The sequence below is a fragment of the Rhinatrema bivittatum genome, chromosome 15 (assembly GCF_901001135.1).
Source record: "Rhinatrema bivittatum chromosome 15, aRhiBiv1.1, whole genome shotgun sequence".
Lineage (NCBI taxonomy): Eukaryota > Metazoa > Chordata > Amphibia > Gymnophiona > Rhinatrematidae > Rhinatrema > Rhinatrema bivittatum.
In genome coordinates, this window is record NC_042629.1 from 30,814,888 (window position 1) to 30,838,071 (window position 23,184).

Consider the following 23,184-nt stretch of genomic DNA (forward strand, 5'->3'; position numbering starts at 1 on the left):
ACAATAGTCTGAGGAGAGAGAATTGCCACAAAACCATTCTGACCTGGCAGAGGAACTGACTCTGACGACAGTGTCTGTTCCTTCCCCATTAAGGGCCCTCAAAGGTGAACAAGCTCAGTTGGATTTCCCTGACAGGGGGCTCCATCAAAAAGGAACGGTTGGGAACAGGTGAAACAAGCCTAAAGTCTCCTGATGTCCCCTGCACACCTGCAATGACGACTTAACCTGTAGGACACGTGAATCCTTAGGCCCACAAATTGGAGTAGAAACTGATAGGGGATGCCAAGATTCTTCCTTTTCTTACCCATCCTACAGGCGAAAAACGGTCATAAGGGGTGCGCTGCCTTTTAAGGGCCCCCACGCCCTTGATGGACTCTGCGAGGAGGTTGCCAGCAGCGGTTTTGGGCAGAGAAGAGAAGGCTGTGCCCCATTTTTGTGCTTTTCTGCCCCGACGACTCCTCAGCTGCACAAATGTATGGATTTGATTCAACTGGAAAAGATACCCAAGTTCCTGCCTGTGGAAACACTGATAAACACTGATTTTTTCCTCCCCCCCCCCTCCCCTCCCCAAAGAACTCCTAAGTAGCTAGAAAATAAACCCCTAAATTTTACAATTTATAAACACCTAAAATCGGAGTCTGTGGACGCCCGTGGCCTGAGCGCCATTATTAAGCAGCAGGAAGCTGAGAAATGAAGCTTCTCAGTGGTAGTAATTACGTGCAAGGCGATGGAGCCCAGAGATGCGTTCTGTCCTTAGCAATGCCATGCGGCTGGAGCTTGGGTTTGGGTTTGAGTCTGGGTCTGAATTTCAGTTTGGGCTGGGTTGGGATTTTACTTTGAGCTGGAGATACATCTGGGTTTTGAGCTTAGGGGTTGGTTCTTGGCGTGGAGGGGGCTCGGGCTTGGTCTGACTTTGTCCTCTCTCTAGTTCTCTTACATAGAACCCAGCGACTGGAGGTTACGGCAGGTCCCCACCCCACTGCCTGCCAGGAAGGTGGAGACGGATCGGACGGTGATGCCATGTGGGACTGTGGTCACCACTGTCACAGCTGTGAAATCAAAACCGCGGGCCAATGGGAGAGTGTTGCAGGGCTCAGGTCAGGGACATGCTACTTAGGGGGCTGAATGCAAGGCTAGGGGTCAGGGGCAGGCAGCATTGGAGTTTGGGTTAGTAGACATGGTGCTGTGGTCAGGGGACGCATTGGACTTGGAAGTGGGGACAAGTCCGGGACATGCATGAAAGTCTGGGGAAAGTTGTTGCACGCATTGTGCAGGGGTTGAAGTCGTAGACTGAAGAGGGCTAGGGTGGAGGCATCTCATGCAGATTTCCAGGATCTGTCCCTCACCTTCATCTCTGTTTATCCGGTTTCTCTCTCTAGCAGTCTCGCACCCTGTTGCTGTGTCTGCTGTCACTTGTCAGTTTATCTCTGTCCTATACCTATCTGTCCTACTGCTGCCTCCTGCCTTTCTCCTGTAGTACTGGACCACACCCTGCCAGCTGTGATGAACCGATCACCACATGGCACTGATACCAGACCACCTGGATGGCAACTAAAATGCCTGACGTTGCCTTTAGCAATCTGCCTAGCTCTGAGGGATGGCAAATGGTGTTTGATATGAGGGCATACTGGACTCTTTGAAACAGCCGGCCTCATAGACGCACTGCATGAGCCTCACTTCCCCACCACCAAGGCCCCTCTGGGTCGCTCATGGGCTTCTTTATCTTTTCTGTTTTTCAACTCGGCAGTGGCCTTCAGCTCACTCAGAGTCAGAGCCAGGATCTGGCGCCTTAAGCCTTCATTGGGAACAACCTGGGGATTTCTCCTCCTATTCTATAGCCCCTCCCAATACACCAGAACGCCCTATGGAACCCTACAATCATGGGCCCTGAACCCAGGCAGTAGGTGTCAGCCTTGTGTGACCCCCCCCAAAATTCCTAGGGGCTGTAAACGCTGTCTCCATAGAAACTCAGCCAACATGGGAAGTAGATCACAGGTTTCTTGAATTTGCATTACTTTTACCTCCACCACCTCCCCTGGGAGGCTGTTCCAGTCACCTACCACTCTTTCTATTTAAAAAAAAAAAAAAAAAGTCCTAATATTACTCCTTTCCACTGTAAATGGCTTTAGTGATTTATAACGGATGTCTTACATTGCTCAGATTCTCCCAGGGCAACTCCCACCAAGGTTAAAGTGATGGAGAGGAATTTCTCTATGCAGGCGATGGCAGTCCATGGCCCTCCGGTCAGCAAGACGCTCTCATCCTCCGACACAGGTAAGCATGCAAGAGCAGAAACGTTAAACCCGATACCCCCTTCCTAGCCCAGCACAAACCTGGAAGCTCTCTGTCCCCACCGCGCAAACCCTGAAATGGTGAGCAGTGTCCACTTATCATTTTCCAAAGTGCTTGTCTGAACTTGAATTGACGTTTTGCCGGAATTGATGGAAGAGAATTGTTAAATTCTTCAGTCTTACGGGGTTTCATAGCCTCAGAAATCTCAGCTACCACTTTGTGCTTGTTTATCAATGGGATGGTGGCGCACGATGGTCATTTTTAGCAGACTGTGCACAGAACTTTGCACACATTGCAAGGGGCATTTCGGGGACGTATTCTTGACTTAACAATTTTCGGAAGTTGTACACCAGAGCTTGGTGCCACCTTTTGAAACCAGTAAAGTCATGTGGATAAATCTTATATGCATACCAACCCGGTTTTTAAAGCCAACTTGGGCATTTCTCTTGTGGTTTGAAAATTTGAGGTTTTAAATACACTGGAAAGTACTGAGCTGAGATAGCTTATAGGGGGAGAAGCCCACAATCGTGGAGGGGAGCGCCTTCATGATATTGGGCGCCTTCCTATTGCGGCACGAACATGCAACAAAAAAGTCGTGCTGCCCACTTCGGCCACAGCTGCCGTCGCTTATAGGGCCTGAGGCCCAAAAATGTACATCTCTTCCCAAAGGCCAAAGTGACCCCCGCCGCCTTCTGGGACAACTCTGGCCCTGCCAAAATTAATTTTAAAAAGTGAGGGCAATCGTGCCTCTTAGTGTGAAGATTCCCCCCAGCCTATCCTTCCTCCCCCATCCAAATAAAATAAAACCCCATTTAGGGGTTTATTTAGGATACCCCCAACCCATCCTACCCTGCTGGTCTGGGGGGGGGGGGAGAGGGAGACCCCAACCTCCATTTCCTAACCACTACTCCCTCTAAGCCAGGGGTCAGGAACCTTTTTGGCTGAGAGCCATAAACGCCACATATTTTAAAATGTAATTCCATGAGAGCCATACAATATGTTTAAAACTAAATACAAGTAAATGTGTGCATTTTATGTAAGATCACACTTTTAAAGTACAATAAGTCTCTGAAAATATTACACCAGGCCTTTAAGGACACCAATACATCTCCTATTAGGAAAACGGACCAGTCAGGCTGCTATAGAGTCCTACACAGAAACTACACGCCAGCAGAAAACCTCACCTGAATCACGTGCTGTCCCTCACCTAACATAGAATAAAGAGACCAAAACGCATAACAAGAAGCATGCAGACAAAAACTGAATTGGGAAACTGCAACAAGCCAGAGTCTCTGTATGCAGTGTAACAAAGGAAAAAAGAAACATCACACATCCTTATAAAACAAATCAAGAAATATAAAATCATCAGCAGTAAAACTGTACTAACAAAAAGAACATATTTCGAAACAGCTAATGAGTGGAATATCCAATAATAAAAACTCATATAAAACATTTCCAGATACCAACAAAATATTTCAAAATAGCAGACACAAAGATCCAGTAATGAAAAATAATAAGGATACAAACATTTTTTTGCTCTGCATACCTGGGAACGTTTGATATCCAGGTGTCCTGAGATTGTTCTGAATTAGCAGGAGGTGGGGTGGTTTGCTTGGAACTTTCTCCTCTCTGTCACATACCAGCGCTCTCTCTCACACTGGCTTTCAATGACACACCTATACACACATGCTCTCAGTCACTCACATATACAAATGTTTTTCTCTCTCACTTATATAGGCCTCTTAATTACACATTTACACACATGCTGTCTATCTTTTCACGCTTACACACACACAGGCTTTCAATCACATAAATACATGCTGTCTTTTTCTCTCACACACAGACTCTCATTCACATGCTTACAAACATGTCCTCTCTCTCATTTACACACAGGCTCTCAATCACATACTCACATGCTCCCTCACCTAAATCAGCTCTCAATCACACACATACACACATGGTCTCTCTCTCTCATTTAAACACAGGCTCTCAATCACATACTCACATGCTCCATCACCTAAACCAGCTGTCAATCAGACACACATGATCTCTCTCTTACTTATACACACAGGCTCTTAATCATACATACACATGATCTCTCTCACACACAAAGGATCTCAATCATACACACATACTCTTTCAAACAAACAGGTTTTCAATTACAAACTTACACATACAGGTTCCCAATGGTAAACTTACATTCATGCTCTCTCTCTCACAGGCAGGATCTCAATCACAGACATACTCTCTTTCACATATACAGGCTCTCAATCATTCACATACATGCAATCTCTCACTCACACACACAGGATCTCAAACACACATGCTTGCTCGCTCATTCATTCACTCTCTCCCCTTCCCCCCCCCCCCACCGGGAACTCGCGGCAGCAGCAGCCACCTCCCAACGCTAACCTCCTTCATTTTCAGCCCTCGCGGAGGCGAAGGCGGAGGCCCATCGGCCGCGGTTGAAGATTTTCATTTTCCTCCGAGCCGCGCTGCAATCTTCTTCCCGTAGGACACTAGCGTGCCTGCGCGGGTCTTCCCGCGCAGGCACCCGATGACTCCAGCGCTGGCACCCGGCTGACACCCGATGACTCCCGCGCAGGCACCCCTGATGACTCCAGTCGGCGTGCTCTCTTCTCCTCCCCCCCGCGGCCCGGGAAGAGGAAGTGGTGAGCAGCGTGGTGCCTGCGCGGAAGAAGAGACCACGCTAGTGTGGTCTCTTCTTCCCGCGCAGGCACCCGATGCTCTCCACTTCCTCTTCCGGGCCGCGGGGGGGAGGGGGGGGAAAAGAGAGCACGCCGGTGCCGCTGACTCCAGCTGTCCTCCTCGTTCCGCCCGGGATGACAGCATTTTAAGCCCGGGCGGCGGAGGACCGGGGAGCAGCTGGGTCAGCGGGAACCGCGAAGTATGGCGACACTTGTCTGCGGCCAGATGCAGCCCTCAAAAGAGCCATATCTGGCTCGCGAGCCATGGTTCCCGACCCCTGCTCTAAGCAGTGTGTGCACACAGAGGTCATGAACCCTGCGCACAAGAAATCCCAATATTATTTGCATTATACTGGCTCATAATGCCCAAATTTGTGTGCAAGTTTTATAAGCTAAATTCAAAGAAAACTTTGTGCAGGTACTTTAAAAAAAATTTGAGGGAACATTGCCCTAACACCCCATAGCTCTAAAACGAATCTTCGATAGCCAGAGGTGAACCCATAAAACCAGTTTTCAAAATATCATTGAGTTGACCTTGCCCTTATCATGTGATGGGGCAAGGTCTGGGATCAGAGCAAGGCCATGTGGCCTGTCAAGCCCAGGACCTCGCCCTGAGGTCAGGTCGGCTGGGTGGCACTCCAGGCCCACCCCTGGCTACCAAAGATTCATTTTAAGGGTGGGGGGTCATTATTGTGGGGGGTGGGGTAACCCTAGACCCCAGGGACTATTTATTTGGATGGGAGAGGGATGTGCCGGAAAGGGAGAGGAAATCTTCACACACTGAAGCCGCTTTTTTTTTTTTTTTTTTACACGTAATAATGGGGGTGGGGGGTGGAGATGGGAGGGGGCCAACCCCATATGTTGTCCCTCCTTCCCCTCCCCCCCCCACCCCCCCATTTATTTTGCAGGACCAGAACCACCTCAGTGAAGGCAGCAGGGTTCTCCAGTGACCCCAGAGTTATTTTTTGCTGGTTTGGGGGAGGGTGTTTAGGGCAACATCAACCCTCTAATTTTCCCACGTGACCATCGGGGAACCTGCATTAGTGCCTGATGCTTTCCTTGGGAAAATTAACTCCACCTCCCTCAAACATACTAAAATAACAGGTCTGACTTTTTTTTTTTTTCTAAGTCAACCATGTTATTTTATTACCATAGGATGTTTATGCATAAGCTGCTTTGTATTCATTAGGCAGTTTTATGCATGCAAAGCAGCTTATTTCCATAGGGGGAGGAAATCTTGTGTTCTGTCATGTGATATTGCCACAATATGGTGTGATAGTGCCACGATACGGCAATACCATGTGATAAACAGCACTTAGCTGTTTAACCTACGATATGACTTTATTATGGCTTAGTAAATCTCCCAAGAAGGTTGAAATGTGTTCTTTTGAAGCTCATTTGAAAGGAGGTGAAGTGAAGATTATCCTGGTACTTTTAGAAGCAGCCATCTTGTGTTTGCTCCTAGAAGGCTTCCCCTCCCCAGTCCCACCTACCAAAGCCTTGAACTAGTCACGTCTCCTTAAAGTAAAAGAAAAGCAGCTTTAATGAAAGCCCCTGTCATTCTCATGCCCCAGCTCATCTGGGGGCGTCCCAGATGACATGCACTGCAGGGCCACTCTAAGGAGAGCAGGTGGGCTCACGCTCAGGATGCACTTCCAAGGAGGCTGCTGTTAGGAGCAGCCAGGGCAAGCTGGAGCTGCTTTCTCCAATATGAAACGGCATAGTCGTCGTCTTCTTGTCTTAGTAGCCACTCTCCTTTTCTTACAGAGCTCTTGGTGCTGAATGGTGCTGATCCAGTCGCCGAAGCTGCTATCCGCCAATTACGGGAATCTGCAAAACAGACGCCAAAGTCACCCAGAAAGAAAAGCACCATAATAATCTCAGGAGTCTCGAAGGTATGTTGAGAGACCTTCTTGATTGTTGCAGGCACCATTGCTCACCATCCTCCACCTCTCCCCTGCAGTGACAGACCTCTTTAACACTCCTATCCGTCTGTCTGTGTTTACTCCAGACAGCACTCGCTCAGCACGACGAAGCTTCGCTTATGATGAATTATGCAGCAACCATGGATGGCACAGCTGCTCCCGAGGCCTGCTGCGCCCAGGAGGATTCCACCCCGGCAGAAGCAAAGCCATCGCTGGCGCCTTCACATACACTACCTGTGCTCACGTCGGGTGAGGGGCTGCAGGACGACTGGGAGGGGCTGGCAGCTGATCAGCATGGCCCCTTCCAAGAGTGGGACCACGGTCGGATGGACCAAGACTACGACGAAATGTCTGGAAGCAACCAGAGTGTGTCAGAAATAGGAACCTTGAAGAAATCCAAAGGTATCATAAACTACTTCCCCCTTCCTCCATTGCTTCTAGCACTTTTCTTCCCTCCCATTGCTCAGTATCTTCTGTCACTTCCCTGCCTTGTGGCAGAGTTATTTAATTTGCTGTTGCATGTGTGAGAGAAATTGTTTCTCCATTTTGGGAGTCAGAAAGGTTCTCTGCACATCCCCCCCCCCCCCCACCCCCAACACTGGAATCATTGGTTTGCCAAAGTGCTGGTAACAGCTGACGTGGTGGAGCAGAAGGGGCGTGGTTCAGCCCTCACCTTTTTGACCCAGGAAAGTGCAGCAGAAGCTCCCACGTCCCCTTCCTGGCCAATCAGGAGCAGGCTAACATGCGTGCCTTGTTTGAAGCCCCTCTTCAGCCAGCCCAGAGGAGGTGATCTAGCGCCATAGCATCAAACATTTTTCTTTTTTTCTGTAAAAAAAAAAAACCCAACTTCTACAAGCATGTAGGAATGCAAAGTTCATGTTGCTTTATGTGACTGGTTCTTGCTAATCTAGAACTATGCAATCACCATCCCTGAGCACTTGGGAGTGAAATGCAATGGGGATGTTGCCCATTATTTTTCAATAAATAGGAAATAAAGTTAGCATTTCTGAATTTAAAATACAGAAAAATGTAGCCGATGTAATCTTCTCCCAGTTCTTCCTGCCTCTTATGCTGCTTTTGCATCCTCTGCTTTCTCTCATCCCTTGCTGCCTCTCCGGTTTTGTCTCTTACCCTTCTCCTTTTGTAACCTTAAGAGGATTGCTTTGCTGTTCTGAATTAATTTCCTGCACAGTAAGTAGGCGTTTTATCTTCTTCATGTACAGCATGTAAAGCTTACCTTACCCCATTAGATGCTGACGTAAAAGTTACTGCTTCAAAGTAACATTGGTGACGGAGTCCATGTGGTAGATGAGGACCTTCTTTGCCATTCAGTTGCACCTCCCTGCTGTGTCACAGGAGACCCTGCTTGATCTCTGATCATCTCCCTCTCTTTCCCTAGCCCCATCCTATCTGTCTGTGCCAAGCAGAATTATCTTCTGTCACGGTGGGGGTTCCAGGCATCCGACATTTCCTCGGAGCCCCTCCCTATCCTCCTCAGCTTCTCATTGTATCATTTCACTTTTCAGTTCTCTTACCCAGCCAGAACAAGTTACACAAGAATCAATAAAAAGGCAGTACAGACAACATAAATCATAAGACAATAGATATACTCGCACGCTGCAGTAAGCTCTAAAGATAGTCCCAAAGAGAAACCCATTCTCTGACGTTTCCTTGAGCTTCCGTGCAAAATGCTACTGCCTGGTACTTCATTGAGGCATGTGAGACATCTGAATGCTCCTGTTATCTCCCCCAGAGAGCTCACTTTTGTCTTCTTGAAGCCTCTGTCTGCAGGCCCTGCACCGTTTTTGTAGCTATCCTATGTCTTGTAAATGTAACCAGTTACCCTGCTGGTTATTCAAAAGGCAAAAGAACTCACCCTAGTCAGAGTTAAGGCTTATTTGCTCCAGACCCACTGAGATTTATTTCCTAAGTATCGGTTTAATTCTAGATACAAATTTACAAAACCATATGCCAGATGTTGTATGTAAGTGGCAGCTAATGAAAAGAATCTATTTCATGATCTGGGGAATGTAAAAGTTGAAATACTGGTTTGTTCCTGAAAGCAGAATGGTTCAAATTCTATTTCCTTACATAAAATGTAACAAAAAGTAGCTAGTCATACTTTCGGATGTAGCTAGTTATGCAGGTGGCTACTTTGATGGAAAAGTATTGTCATCTGTATCTTTCAAGCGCTGGCAGCATTAAGCAAGTGAGGGCAGGGATTGAAGGTAGGAAGCTATCAGCCTGGGGGATTTTTTCCAAAACCAGCCTATAGGATACCTATCCAGATTTCTCATGCAATTTCTGTACGCATATACTTCACCAATGCCGAAAAGCATGTCAAGCCAAATTATTTAACTAGGACCTGGCAAAATTGAGCCAAAATATCTTCCACATAAATTTCACATTTTTAGATCACAACCTAGACCAGGGGTGAGCAAACTAAGCTGCAGTATCCCTTCCATTTATTCAACAGGTTAGTGCCCCCGCCCCTCAAAATTTGGATGAATTTTTCATAGTCTCTTGCCAACTAATCATCTCTTGAACCAGCTTCCAAGCAATGAGGCAGCCATGCTGCCAGCTAGCATCAAGCACACACACACATTCTGCTGTTGTCCTGCTGCTCATGTACTCACTCAGTGAGTGCCCTCCCCCAGCACTACCGCATCATTATATAAAGTCCTTCCCTAGCCTGCAGCAGGCCCCTCCATTTCCCATTCCCACTCTCCAGCAGATTAACTGGTTCCACAGGCAGCTGTCCCTCTCAGTCGAGCCACCTCAGACAGAAGCCTCACTAACACTGCACAGGCACTTCCTCCAGGCTCAACCCCTCCCTTTCTGTGACTGTAGCTTTCCCCCACCACTCCAGCACATGCCTACTGACTGTGTAGGGACCTTGTTTTCAGTTTTTATTTTATTTATTCTTGAAATTTATCAGTTTTATTACAACAAGAACAAAAATGGGGAAAAAAAGGCCTTGTCATTTTTCCAGGTAAATATCATTTGTGCTCACAAAGTTCATTGTTTTAATAGTTCTCCAGGCTCAGCTCTGCCTACCTACAGCAGGGGAGTGGGGACCATTAGTGATCAGCTATCACTTCTGGTCCCCACTATCATCTTCCTCTGAGGCTTAAAACAAAAGAAATTGAAGCCCCGGTTGAGTCCATCCACGTGCCTGGGGAGAGCCACAGACCCAAACCAGCACAGCTCCAGATGGAATCCTGCTTTCCTACATGGAGCCAGTGCAAGAGTATAGGCGTCCTAAGCAAACCTTACAGCCTTGTACCCAGCAACCAGGTCCCATCCTCTCCACACACTATTTAGAAAAACATGCAAAAGGACAGAGTACAGTTTTCTGATAAAAATATCACTTAGAACGACATGAATATTATATTTACATGTGCTGCTATAGTGACAATTAGAAAACCCTGCAAAAAAAAAAAAAAGAGGCTTGGAATCCATATAGCAAGGGAAGCCAAGTACAGTCCTCCAGAGCCACAAACATGTCTGGTTTTCAGAATTTATGCATTAAATATTCTTGAGGTATATATACATAGATTTGCATGCACTGCCTCCACTGTATCTCATACATATTAATTGTGGCTAAGTTGAAAACCAGAATTGTTTGTGGCTCTGGAGGACCAATTGACCACCCCTGCCAAACTGCATTAGGCCTGTTGTAATGTGTGCTGGGTGAGGACAAGGCCCTCAGAAAGCCATGAGTAAACTGAATTTCAATATAGTAAATCTCCCATATCAAAACAGCACTAACTGCCAGCGCTCAACAGGAAAAACCATACCTATGAAAAGGCAATACTGTAGATGTTACACCAGAACTAGAACACCAATACACCTCCTACTGGGAAAAGAGACCAAGCCATACTGTGACAGATCCCTACAAAGACACTACACACTTGCAGAACACCCAGACCCTCACCAAATATAGAGTAAAGAGACCATAAAGTAAAATAGAAACATGCACACAAAAACAAAACTATAAACCATAATAAGCCAGACTCTGTATGCAGTGCAACAATGGAAAAACAGAAGCATTACCATTCCTCATAAAACAAACAAAATCAAGACACACAAAAAGCATCAATCATAATAAAACTATACTAATAAAAATAATATGTTTGAAAACATCTGATGAATAATATCCATGTCCAATAATTAAAAACTCACATAATTTGTTTTAAGTTTCCAAACACCAATACAGAGAAGGGTGACCAAAATGATAGGGGAGCAGTTCCATCCCTTTATCAGGAAAGGCTAAAGATGTTAGGGCTGTTCAACTTAGAGAAGAGACGGCTGAGGGGGGATATGATAGAGGTCTACAAAATCATGAAAGGACTTGAATGGGTAAATGTGAATTGGTTATTTATTTTTTCGGATAATACAAGGACTAGGGGGCACTCCATGAGGTTGGCAAGTAGCATATTTAAGACTAATCGGAGAAAATTCTTTTTCACTCAATGCACAATAAAGCTCTGGAATTTGTTGCCAGAGGATGTGGTTAGGGAAGTTAGTGTAGCTGAGTTTAAAAAAGGTTTGGATAAGTTCCTAGAGCAGAAGTCCATAAACTGCTATTTAATCAATAAAGATTAGTAGCTGTGAGATCTATTAATTTAATGTTTGGGTACTTGCCAGGTACTTGTAGCCTTGGTTGGCCACTGTTGGAAACAGGATGCTGGGCTTGATGGACCCTTGGTCTGACCCAGTATAGCAATTTCTTATGTTATTAAGTATTTCCAATCAGACATATCAAATAATAGTTAAAAATGAGGATTAAAAATCTCTTGCCCTTCAGAACTTTTGAATCCAGTCACGCTGAGATTTTAATGGATGAGCCGGGGTTGGAGGTCTGTGCACAGACTTTCTCCTCTCGCCTGCTTATGCATGCACGCTCACAGACGCTCACACACAGATCCCCATGCTGACTGATACAAACATTCGCATGCACATGCTCACCCACACCCATACACTCCTCTCACAGACACCTCAGTGGCGCGAGTTAAAAAAGAATGTTTTAACTTAAATTGGTGGGGGAGGGGGGATTCAGGCAGGGCCCCAGGAGAACAGGTGGACTGCCAATTAATATTTTGGGAAGAGATCTACCTTGGAGTGGGAAGTGTTGAGCTGCAAGTCCCCCATACTTTTTTTTTTTTTTGCCATGGCTTGCAGATGAGGCCTTGAAACAGCAGCAGGGAGGTCTGTTAGGTGCATCTTGCTGGTAGAGGCAGAGTAGGTGCAAAGGGGAGGCAGCCAGAATGTTTCCTGCTGCCGCAGCTGAAGGAGAACAGTGGATATAGGCCTAAGTAAGTAGAATCAAGCAGAGAGCCTTGCAGGAAGTTCCCGCTCCCGTGGGTGCCTGGTGTTGATCACAGTGCTTCCGCAGGCATGGGGCCTATTGCGATCAACACCAGGCACACGACTGGCCCTCCAGGGTATGCCCAGAGTCCTGACAGGCCAATCCATCTCTAGATGTGGGCTTCTGCTTGCACCAGTCTTCAGACTGATATGGCTGAGTCTAGAGGTGATGGGACAAAAGCAGGTCCCACATTCTTGCGCTGACAGCAACCAAATGGGTTGATTTTTAAAAGGTCCCGGCGGTTCCCGGCATGCACATGTTATAAAATACGGGTCCCGCACGCATGTGCTCATCATATTTTAATGTCCATGTGAGTGGGTGACCTCCACACGGGGGGGGGGGGGGGGGGGGATTTTAGAAAAATACATGCAGCGACATGATCGGGCCTAAACCAGTTCCCTAACCCTATCCTTCCTCCTCCTTGACCCCTAAACCTATCCTAGCTTTCCCCAATTTTTTTTATTTCAATATTTACTGCTCCTCTGGAGCAGAAGTAAACTCCGTGTGCCTGCCGGCTGCCGGTGCTTGCTTCCCTGGGGCAGCGTCTAATGGCGCTGTCCCGGCCCGCCCCTCTCTTGAGGCCCAGCACTTCTGCGCATAACCGGGTTAAGCGTGTGGCCGGGCCCTTTCAGAACCAGCCATGCACATAACCCCCAATTTTACATGCGCGGCCAATTGAGAATTTGGGCTTAAGTGTGTATCCACATTGTTGCTATTTCTTATTTCGTTTCAAATGAAACCACTTCTCCCAGCCAGCACTGCCCCACCCAGCCACCTAACTGAGAAACATCAATGACCACCACATGGACGGGGGGGGGGAGGGGGGGGGTTGCTTTTATTTATTTATAATTGCTTGCTTTTTATTACAAAATCCCAATCACTAAAACATACTCTCTGTCATCTCTACAGCAACCCCATAAAACACATCTTGTGCTCACCCATTCCACCCACATCTTGTGCTCACCCATTCCACCCACATTTCCCACTCTCAAAACAGTGCATCTAAAATAAACACTTCCGTCACGCCACTTCCTAAATCCCTAATATAATAGTCACAACACATTCCTAGCCTTAGACAGAGGAAACCATCTGTCTTTAAAAAAAAAAAAGGCAGATCACTCTCCTCCACGCTTTGCTTTTTCCTCAGCATTCATCCAGAAATGCTTTCATTCTGTTAACTGCCCAAAGTCTCGAGTCTTTCAGAACCTCGGGTAATTAAACTCTGACTGAGCATCTCAAGAACCTGAGGTCCACAATATTGGGGCAGAACATAAGCTTTGATTACCATCATTTGAATTGCTGGAAACAATAAAACTGCAAGCGGAGCCTGATGGAGTAACTTTCCAAATTGTGTACGCGCATAAAATGTGGTTTTACATGCATAAACTTACCCCGATGCTTGTATGCACGGAAGCTATTTTGGACATTTGAAGGAAGCGTTTCTGAGACTGAGTTGGAGTGGGGAAAACCATTTGGATTTTCAAAATCCTAGGCAAAGACAAGTAGCCCTGCTCCCAAGCACATGTCAGTATGTGTGCGTATGCCATGCCGGGTATGTGAACACCCACTGATTTTAAAACAGATTTACATGCATTAAGTCCACTCTGAAAATTAGAGCTGAAGTCCCCGTGTACTTGCTTCACACAGGCTGTTATAAAATTACCCTTCAAGAGTGCTGTGGCAAAACAGTTTTGACATAGATTGTGGGACAGTTGGCAGAGACACGTGAAAACCACACAGAGAGTCTTAAAATGAATTCCTTTCTCCAATGCAGAGTACATAAAATTGGCATAACGTGATCTACAAGACACGTCACTGCATTCAGGAATAATGGCAACCTTATTCCAAACAGGAAATTACAATGATCTATGCTCCCTGTTACTAAAACATGTAAACAACTGTCAACAAATCTCTTTTTGTCAAGAAAAGCATGCACTTGGTGAAGATGTCATAGGGACATGAAAGAGACCCTGACCACATGGGACACTTGTGTGTCCTTTGTTAATCGGCAGTCCAGATATAACCCTAGACTCGGGACCATTTCTTGTGCTTTAATGTGAATCTTACAATTATGAGAAAGAAGTCAAGCTCCCTTTTCTGTCTGCTGACTTATAACAGGTCTGTTTTTGCAGGATTAAGTTTGAGTTTATACTTTTCTAATCAACCAGCCATTGCTTGTAGGCATGTGCTAAGGTTGGATATCGTTGCTGCTTCAAATGCAAACATTGCTGGTGAACTGCTTGTAGCCTGAGCCTCAAGAAACCATTTTTTTTCTCCTGATACATGACCTTAGGTAGCCAGGTAGGGATGGAGCTCCTCGCCTGACCTGTGCTAGTCTTGGATTTCCCACACAGTCAACACCGGGGCCAATGCTATAAGCAATCTTCAGCTTCTCCCCTTCTCTCCCATGTCCTATCGGATTTATCTAATGGTGGAAGCTACCTCACCTTTAGGCCACTGACACAATGGGCTCCACTGGTAGCCCCAGGCTTCCTCCTGCACTCTTTGATTGCTGACTGGATGCCTGCAGCCCCCGACTTCCTCTCATGCTCTTTAGCTGCCAATGTGATGGGTTGCGCCAGTGACACCAGCTTTCCTCTCACGCTCTTTGGCCATGGGTTCCACTGGGAGTCTGACGCTGATGAGATTTTGCCGCTCTCTCCAAGGTGTGGCACTCTAGGCAGCTGCCTAGTTGCCTAATGGAAGTACCAGCCCTGCTCAACACAGACTGTTGCTTATACACATCATTCCTTACCTTTCAGTCATCAACAGTCCAAAGAAGATGTGCTGGAACTTCCTCAGCGCAGACTGTGTGACCAAGGATGAGAATAAATGTAACACTATCCTTGCAGCATACAGCCTTCTTTGTACTACTATTTATAAAGTCAGCTACATGGCAATTCCTCATGGCTATCAACCCATATACATTCCTTGCCTCAGTGAAGAAAGCACAGCCTTCTTTAAATGAGTGCAAATCATCCAGTGATCCTAAGGTAGCAGATTACATCATAAACCTTCTTAATGCTGCATTCGTACTAAATGGGAGGAAACCAAAGCAATGCTAAACTTTACTCGTGTCAGCCGGAAATACTGGAGCCTTATCCACTGCCTTGGAAGAGGCCCAAAAACCACCTTCATCTGTCACCCCGCACCATTGGAAAAGAACATAAAATGCGTGATTTATCAAAGTGAGGCCGCATCGGAAGAAATACATGGAACACCCATGTATTTCTTCCGATGCGGCCTCACTTTGATAAATCACGCATTTTATGTTCTTTTCCAATGGTGCGGGGTGACAGATGAAGGTGGTTTTTGGGCCTCTTCCAAGGCAGTGGATAAGGCTCCAGTATTTCCGGCTGACACGAGTAAAGTTTAGCATTGCTTTGGTTTCCTCCCATTTAGTACGAATGCAGCATTAAGAAGGTTTATGATGTAATCTGCTACCTTAGGATCACTGGATGATTTGCACTCATTTAAAGAAGGCTGTGCTTTCTTCACTGAGGCAAGGAATGTATATGGGTTGATAGCCATGAGGAATTGCCATGTAGCTGACTTTATAAATAGTAGTACAAAGAAGGCTGTATGCTGCAAGGATAGTGTTACATTTATTCTCATCCTTGGTCACACAGTCTGCGCTGAGGAAGTTCCAGCACATCTTCTTTGGACTGTTGATGACTGAAAGGTAAGGAATGATGTGTATAAGCCCTAACCCTATTGAGATCATTACATTGCAAAACGTCCTGAAATGTGGTAGAGCTGCTGGTTATGATGATATCTTGAAAACAACATGGCAGATATCCCTCAAATATAATCAAAGGAAAACAAAACAAAAAAAGGATAATAAACAAAGTTTAGTTTAATCAATCTTAATAATAATAAATGTTTGTTTAAATGAAAAAGAACACAGCATCAGATGTAGATGGTGAAAGCCGAGAGCCACGCAATCGGCCACAAGCGGTTTCAGCTTTTAACCCCTGAAATATTCGTTTGCCAGTTATTTAACTCGATCGTGGTGGGAGATTAGGTTATTTTTAGAGTTGGATATTGAATTTGAACCGGCAAGTGAATAATATTTCAGCTGTTTAAAAGCTGAAACCGCTTGTGGCCGATTGCGTGGTGAGAGGCGGTGGATGTACCCCGACTTACACCATCTACGTCTGATGCCGTGCTCTTTTTCGTTTAAATAAAAATGTATTATGAAGATTGGTTATTATCCCTTTCTTTGTTTTCCCTTTATGATAATATCTTACCAGAATTACTGAAACAACTTGTATTTGATGTTCAGGTGGGGCTGACCCAGTCCTACACAAGAATTACCAGCTCAAGGTCACTTCCAAAGAAGTGGTGCTCGGGGGGAAAAAAAGATCTTGCCATTCCAAAACCTGGTAATGACCTCATGCAGGGGCTATCAAGCAGCTGCACTACTGTGTGCGCTCTAAGATCCTTGAGTGCCCTGTTTAATGATAGAAACCATCCTTCACATTGACTCAGCCAGATTGTGCAAGGGCAGCAGCGCATGTGAGGAAGTGCTAGCACTTACCATCTGTACTGAGAATGGATTTCAGAAGGCTCTGAAGAGAGGCGCGGTGCTCTGGAGCCTGGACCTCGCAGCTGATCTGATTCCAAAACTGTCCAGACTACTTCCAGGACTGGCTTATTGCAGTCATTGAAACACTTCTGGGTAACAGATTATTCAGAAAGCACCTTGAGCAAGGGATAAGCGCATGGAGGAAGCAGATCAATAGCCTTTCACAGGGCTCACTGCTGGCCCCAACTTTGTTCAGCTTAGTGATTAGAGCAATAGGCTGAGAACCAGAGCAACCAAGGTTCAAATCTCACTTTCCCCACTGGCATGGGGCAAGTCATGTTATTGTACCTGAATTATTAATAATGCTGTAAACTGCCTTGACTATTATTGGACTTATCAACCTCTCAAAAATTAATTTACACTAATGGCAAGGGGAAATGTGGAAAAGAGGATTTGCATTCAGATAACAACCAACAAGGACTGAACTTCACAATCTGGGTAAACAAATAAGCATGGGGCTAGCTTGCTTATTACGGCGGTTACTACCTGAAACCAATTAAGCCTCATACATCACTTTTAATGCATATACAGCATTGCTCTCTGCTTAAACGGCAGGGATAAATGTGGAAAAGAGGATTTACATTCAGACAACATCCAACAAGGCAATCTGGGTAAACAAGCATTGGGGTAACTTGTTGATGCGGCAGTTAGTACCCTTAACTATTAAACCTTATGCTCACCTTTGATGCAACTCCAACATTACTCTCTGCATCAATGGCAGGGGATGGCAGGAAATTTGAATCTAACAGTTACCAACAAGGGCCCTGAACTTGGTAGGTGAAGTAGCTAAGTATGGGAAAATAAGTGTGGGAGCTTGCTGGGCAGACTAGATGGGCCAATTGGGCTTTTTCTGCCATCGTTTCTCTGTTTCTATGATGGCATTTGCTGTACAGCTCAAGCTTCATCTTTTCGCTGTGTGGCCCATACCCTGAACAAAGCATGACAAAGCTCCATGGGCGATCCAGGAATCTATAGACCAATTAGCCTGACTTCAGTGCCAGGAAAACTAGTGGAAAGTGTTCGAAAGATCAAAATTGCAGAACATATAGAAAAACATGATTTAATGGAACAAAGTCAGCATGGCTTTACCCAAGGCAAGTCTTGCCTCACAAATCAGCTTCACTTTTTGGAAGGGGTTAATAAATATATAGATAATGGTGAACCGGTAGATGTAGTGTATTTGGATTTTCAGAAGGTGTTTGACAAAATTCCTCATGAGAGGCTTCTAGGAAAAGTAAAAAGTCACGAGATAGGTGGCAATGTCCTTTCGTGGATTACAAACTGATTAAAAGGAAACAGAGAATAGGATTAAATGGACAATTTTCTCAGTGGAAAAGGGTAAACAGTGTAGTGCCTCAAGGATCTGTACTTGGACCGGTGATTTTCAATATATTTATAAATGATCTGGAAAGGAATACGACGAGTGAGGTAATCAAATTTGCCGTGGATACAAAATTATTCAGAGTAGTTAAATCACAAACGGATTGTGATAAATTGCAGGAGGACCTTGTGAGACTGGAAAATTGGGCATCGAAATGGCAGAGGAAATTTAATGTGGATAAGTGCAAGGTGATGCATATAGGGAAAAATAACCCATGCTATAATTACACAATGTTAGGTTCCATATTAGGAGCTACTTCCCAGGAAAGAGATCTAGGTGTCATAGTGGATAATACTTTGAAATCGTTGGCTCAGTGTGCTGCGGCAGTCAGAAAAGAAAACAGAATGTTAGGAATTATTAGGAAGGGAATGGTTAATAAAACGGAAAATGTCATAATGCCTTGAATACTGTGTACAGTTCTGGTCGCCGCATCTCAAGAAAGATATAGTTACGATGGAGAAGGTACAGAGAAGGGCGACCAAAATGCTAAAGGGGATGGAACTGCTCCCCTATGAGGAAAGACTAAAGAGGTTAGGGCTGTTCAGCTTGGAGAAGAGATGGCTGTTTAAAATCATGGTGTTTAAAATCATGAAAGGTCTAGAATAGGTAAATGTGAATCGTTATTTACTCTTTTGGATAATAGAAGGACTAGGAAGCACTCCATGAAGTTAGCATGTAGCACATTTAAAACTAATCGGAGAAAATTCTTTTTCACTCAACGCACAATTAAGCTCTGGAATTTGTTGTCAGGGGATGTGGTTAGTGTAGTTGGTTTTATAAAAGGTTTGGATAAGTTCTTGGAGGAGGAGTCCATTAACAGCTATTAATCAAGTTTACTTAGGGAATAGCCGCTGCTATTAATTGCATCAGTAGCTTGGGATCTTCTTAGTGTTTGGGTAATTGCCAGGTTCTTGTGGCCTGGTTTTGGCCTCTGTTGGAAACAGGATGCTGGGCTTGATGGACCCTTGGTCTGACCCAGTATGGCAATTTCTTATGTTCTCTTAGACTTGCACTGCATAGTTGCTTCGCTAAATACTGGAAAAATTGTAACCAGTATTTTCCACCTCCATAATGCCTGGGCCAAAAAAAGAACTTGGGTGGTCAGAGAGCAAAGTACAAAGCTTCCCCAGAATACTTCCCCTTCGCTTGCAGGCTCAATGTGGGGAGTTGTAGCTACGAGACTCCAGCTCTGGCTCTGCCTTCTTTGACAGCAGAGCACTGCGCACCTCTCAGACAGAGATCATCAGAGATGCATCTTGTTGTTGTTGTTATCTAAATGCAATCATGTATATTACAACTGGAACCCTCCCCTGGCTTCCTGTTCTTGCAAATATCACGTCCTCGTCCATCTCCTGCTACAGCTTAGCTACCACTCTAAAATGACCTATTTAACCCAGCCAAGGCCCATCTCTCCTCACAACGTCTGTTATGGCGTAATCTCCATGACTAGGATCTGTCTGCCCATATGCTTTGGATTAAGGATCACAAACAAGGCCCTGGTGTAAAACTCCACTCATCAATTTGGGTGACTTTTGAATTAACGTGATAAGAATGCCTGTCCTGAACCTGTGTAGCAAAGGCCAGTCAGTAGCCAGCCTTCAGTGCCTCGGACCTTTTTAAATCGTACCCCGCTGTACTCGATATAAACCCTTTGTGCACAGGTGCAGACACAGACTATGTCGCACATTATAGAACCAAATCTCAAAAACAGCACCCAAATCTTCTGGGGTGTTTGACAAAATGACAATCTAATATATAAATAAACCCCCAGTGTATTTTAATTTTCTGCCGAATATCAAAAATAATTCTTTGCTGACAATCAAGTCTTAAATTTACATACTATTTGAAAGGTAAACCGCAAAGTGTCGTGGGACCCTTGCACGTTACCCGGTAATTAAACAACAAAACATTTTTGAAAAGGTAGAGGAAGGGTTTCATATATAAATTTCTCAGCCCAGCATAAGGTCTGTTGGATTTTCAAGTATAATCATCAACCAAACCTCCTCCACCTATGGGTTTTTTTAAATTCTGTGCAAACCCTAGTGAAAACTGCAACACAATTTTTTATCCCTTAAAACCAATTTTTCTTAGATATTATTTATAAAATACTCAAGCCTCTTTCAAAGAGATTTCAAAGTCCCGACTTATCTGACGATAGAACAGCATCCCCTCAATCGACTTATCTTTTTTTTAAAATGTAGCTCATACCCTCCCTTTGGTAGCTCAAGGTGAGTTACATTTAGGTACTGTAAGTATTTCCCTATCCCCAGAGGGCTCACAATTGGGCACAGTAACTTTGAAACAGTCATGCAGGTGCACATGGACGCTGCATTTTATAACATGTGTGTGCATGATAGAAAGTAGGCGGCATGCATGTAAATGTGCACATCATCTTATATAGACCGCACGCATGTGCGAACAAATCCGGCCTCTACCGTGTAAGTGGGAGGAGTTTAGTAGACGTGCACACCGATGCAATTCTTCCTTTCCCCAGTTCACCCAGGTAAAGGACAGGACTTCCTGGTCCCCCTAGGTAACTAGCCTACCTTTTACCCTGCTAGCCCCAACCCTTAAAACTCCACTACCCTCTTTAGGTTTTTGGGTTTTTTCAGGACTTACACGCCATCTATAGCAGAGTTAGTTACGTTGTGCACAGATTTCATTGAGAAATCTAGGAATGCCCAGGCTGCCCTTTTTTTGCAAAAAAAAAATGTTTGTGTGCCAGGAGATACGAGCAAACTCACACACTTTTAAAATCTGCATGCCACGCGCCGGCCGACTTCTGCACGTATCTCTCTGCTTTGGCGCATGCAGGGCTTTTAAAATTCACCTTTATATTTGTACCTGAGGCAATGCAGGGTAAAGCGACTTTGCCCAAAGTCACAAGGAGCAGCAGTCGGATTTGAACCCTGGCTTCCCTGGTTCACAGCCCCCTGCTCTAAGCACTGAATTGCTCTGTCTTTAAATCTCTGAACTCTGTGAAGGAGGAGGCTGTTGCTTTCGTGGATTGCATTTGCTGAACGGAGGGGCTGCTGTCTTGTTTCTGTTGCCCGCTCCTTGTTTCCCCCCCTTCTGCAGGCTGCAAGGCCAAGTTCTAAGAGTTCTTGGCCATTGTTGCATCGTTTCAGCACCTGTACAGGTCCAAATAGCAGACTGACACCAGAACCCTGCTCCATGACAGGTTCCCAGAGACACTTGCATGGAAGCTGTTCACAGGCAGAAGGCCTGAGACTCTTGCATTTTGCTGGCTACTTTGCTTTAACCCTTTGGCTTTTGGCCCTGGCAGAGCTGTGGGGGAGAAAGTTTAAACAACCCTGGTCCTAACACTTCAGTGTCCCGGGGTGGGAAGTTGTTAGGCGGCAGGGCAGTTGGGCTGACCCCTCCTCCGTGCTGTATAAGTTCTCAGTCCTAGCCTATAACTCAGAACCTGTGCTTGGATCAGAGTCACCCATGTAACTTGTCCCTCACAGACTCCCGTCCTTCAATCCCTGCCCACCTCTCCACACCTGATCCTCCCCCTCACCTCCCTTCCTCCTCTCGTTCTGGCCTCTGCTAGAGCTGTAATAGTTCCCGAGAGTTTGAGGTGGGGGAATGGGGGAGAGAAATGTGGGGAAAACGCAGTAGTTGCTTGCTTATCAAAATAAACCTTTATTTACTACTTTAATAATGACAGTGGTCTCTCGGTTTGTTCTGTATGTTCTTGTTGTTTCAGTATATTATATTTTGCGATCAGCTATGAGCAAATATTTAGGATTACTGGAATATGAATACTCAAAAATAAATTCAGTATAATTAATTGCCGAGAAATTAGAGTTTTAATGTATTTCTAAGCAATGACTGCTCTCCCTGCTGGGGGCCAGGAGCATTGCCTAGGCCCCTGGGCCCTCACATGACCAAGGCCAATGAAAGAGGGCGTGATGCTTTTGGCGTGGATTGCTCCCCTCCTGACTGTCACTTTCTCCCCTGCAGGTGGATTTCTGCGGAAAAGCGCGAGGCTCTTCTTCCGCCGGCGGCACCAGCAGAAGGACCCCGGCATGAGCCAGTCCCACAACGATCTTGTCTTTCTGCAGCAGCAGCAGCATCCGAGGGCCGAGGAGCAGCGTCGCAAGGGGGCCACGCTGACCCGCCTCCTCAACAAGAAACTGCTTCCCAGGAACCGGAGCAAGGGCAAGCTGGCCGGAGCCTCCTCCGAACAGTGCGCTTAGGAGCCAGTCCTGCAGAAACAACAAAGGCAGTGGTCCTTAAAACGAGCCGACTTCTCTCACTGAGAGAGCACCTGAAAAGGCCGATACCAAAGCAAATCAAGTCCAGAACCTGTGACAGCTGTGATTGTAGAATAGAGGAAAGGGGTCCCCCTCCCCCGCTGCAAGCATCAGGTCAGCCAGTGGGAGCCTTGGCTCCGGCTGACACGCATCTCCTTCCCGATCTCTCCTTTTGTATGCAGCGGTGCCTGGAGCTGGAGAACTTTGTTTTATTGGACCATTCTCCTATGCAGCGAAGAGTGGTGGGGGAAGGCTCATTTCAAAGAGACTCTGCAAGGTGTGGTAGATGGAGCCATTCTGCTGGGCATCTGACCTCCCAGCTCACACCACTGCCCTGGTTGGTAGGAGGGTAACTCTGAGCTGCCATGTGACCCAGTTTTTGGATGGACACTTCTTCAGTCCTGGCTTTCTGATGCGCCTTTTATGAAACAGGACTACAGCTCCCACAGTGCACTGGGGCATATGTTTGGAAACTAGGACTAAAGTCTTCTTGTTGGCACCATCAGACGTTCTCCAGCAGCAGCTGGGAATCCAGTCTGACACAAGCTGGCTGGTCCGCAGAGCATGCCCGGGTGACTGCTGCTACTAGATTTGCAGCCCTCTCGGATGGGGAAGGAAGGTGCTTGCCCCGTAACTTTCAAACGGGTTCAAGGATGT

The 23,184-nt window shown here is 45.8% G+C and overlaps 1 protein-coding gene across 2 annotated transcripts in view; it reads left to right on the forward strand.

Moving 5' to 3' along the window:
- The window catches only part of LOC115076704 (C2 domain-containing protein 2-like), a 71,115-nt gene extending 48,245 nt beyond the window's left edge, over positions 1-22,870 (forward strand). For both annotated transcript variants that reach the window (XM_029578452.1, XM_029578453.1), the window contains 5 exons: positions 929-1,097; positions 2,161-2,274; positions 6,768-6,895; positions 7,012-7,327; positions 22,235-22,870. In XM_029578452.1, coding sequence (XP_029434312.1) covers positions 929-1,097; positions 2,161-2,274; positions 6,768-6,895; positions 7,012-7,327; positions 22,235-22,470 — 963 coding nt within the window. In that variant the 3' untranslated portion in view covers positions 22,471-22,870. The remainder of the gene's footprint in view (positions 1-928; positions 1,098-2,160; positions 2,275-6,767; positions 6,896-7,011; positions 7,328-22,234) is intronic.
- Positions 22,871-23,184: the final 314 nt, after the last annotated feature.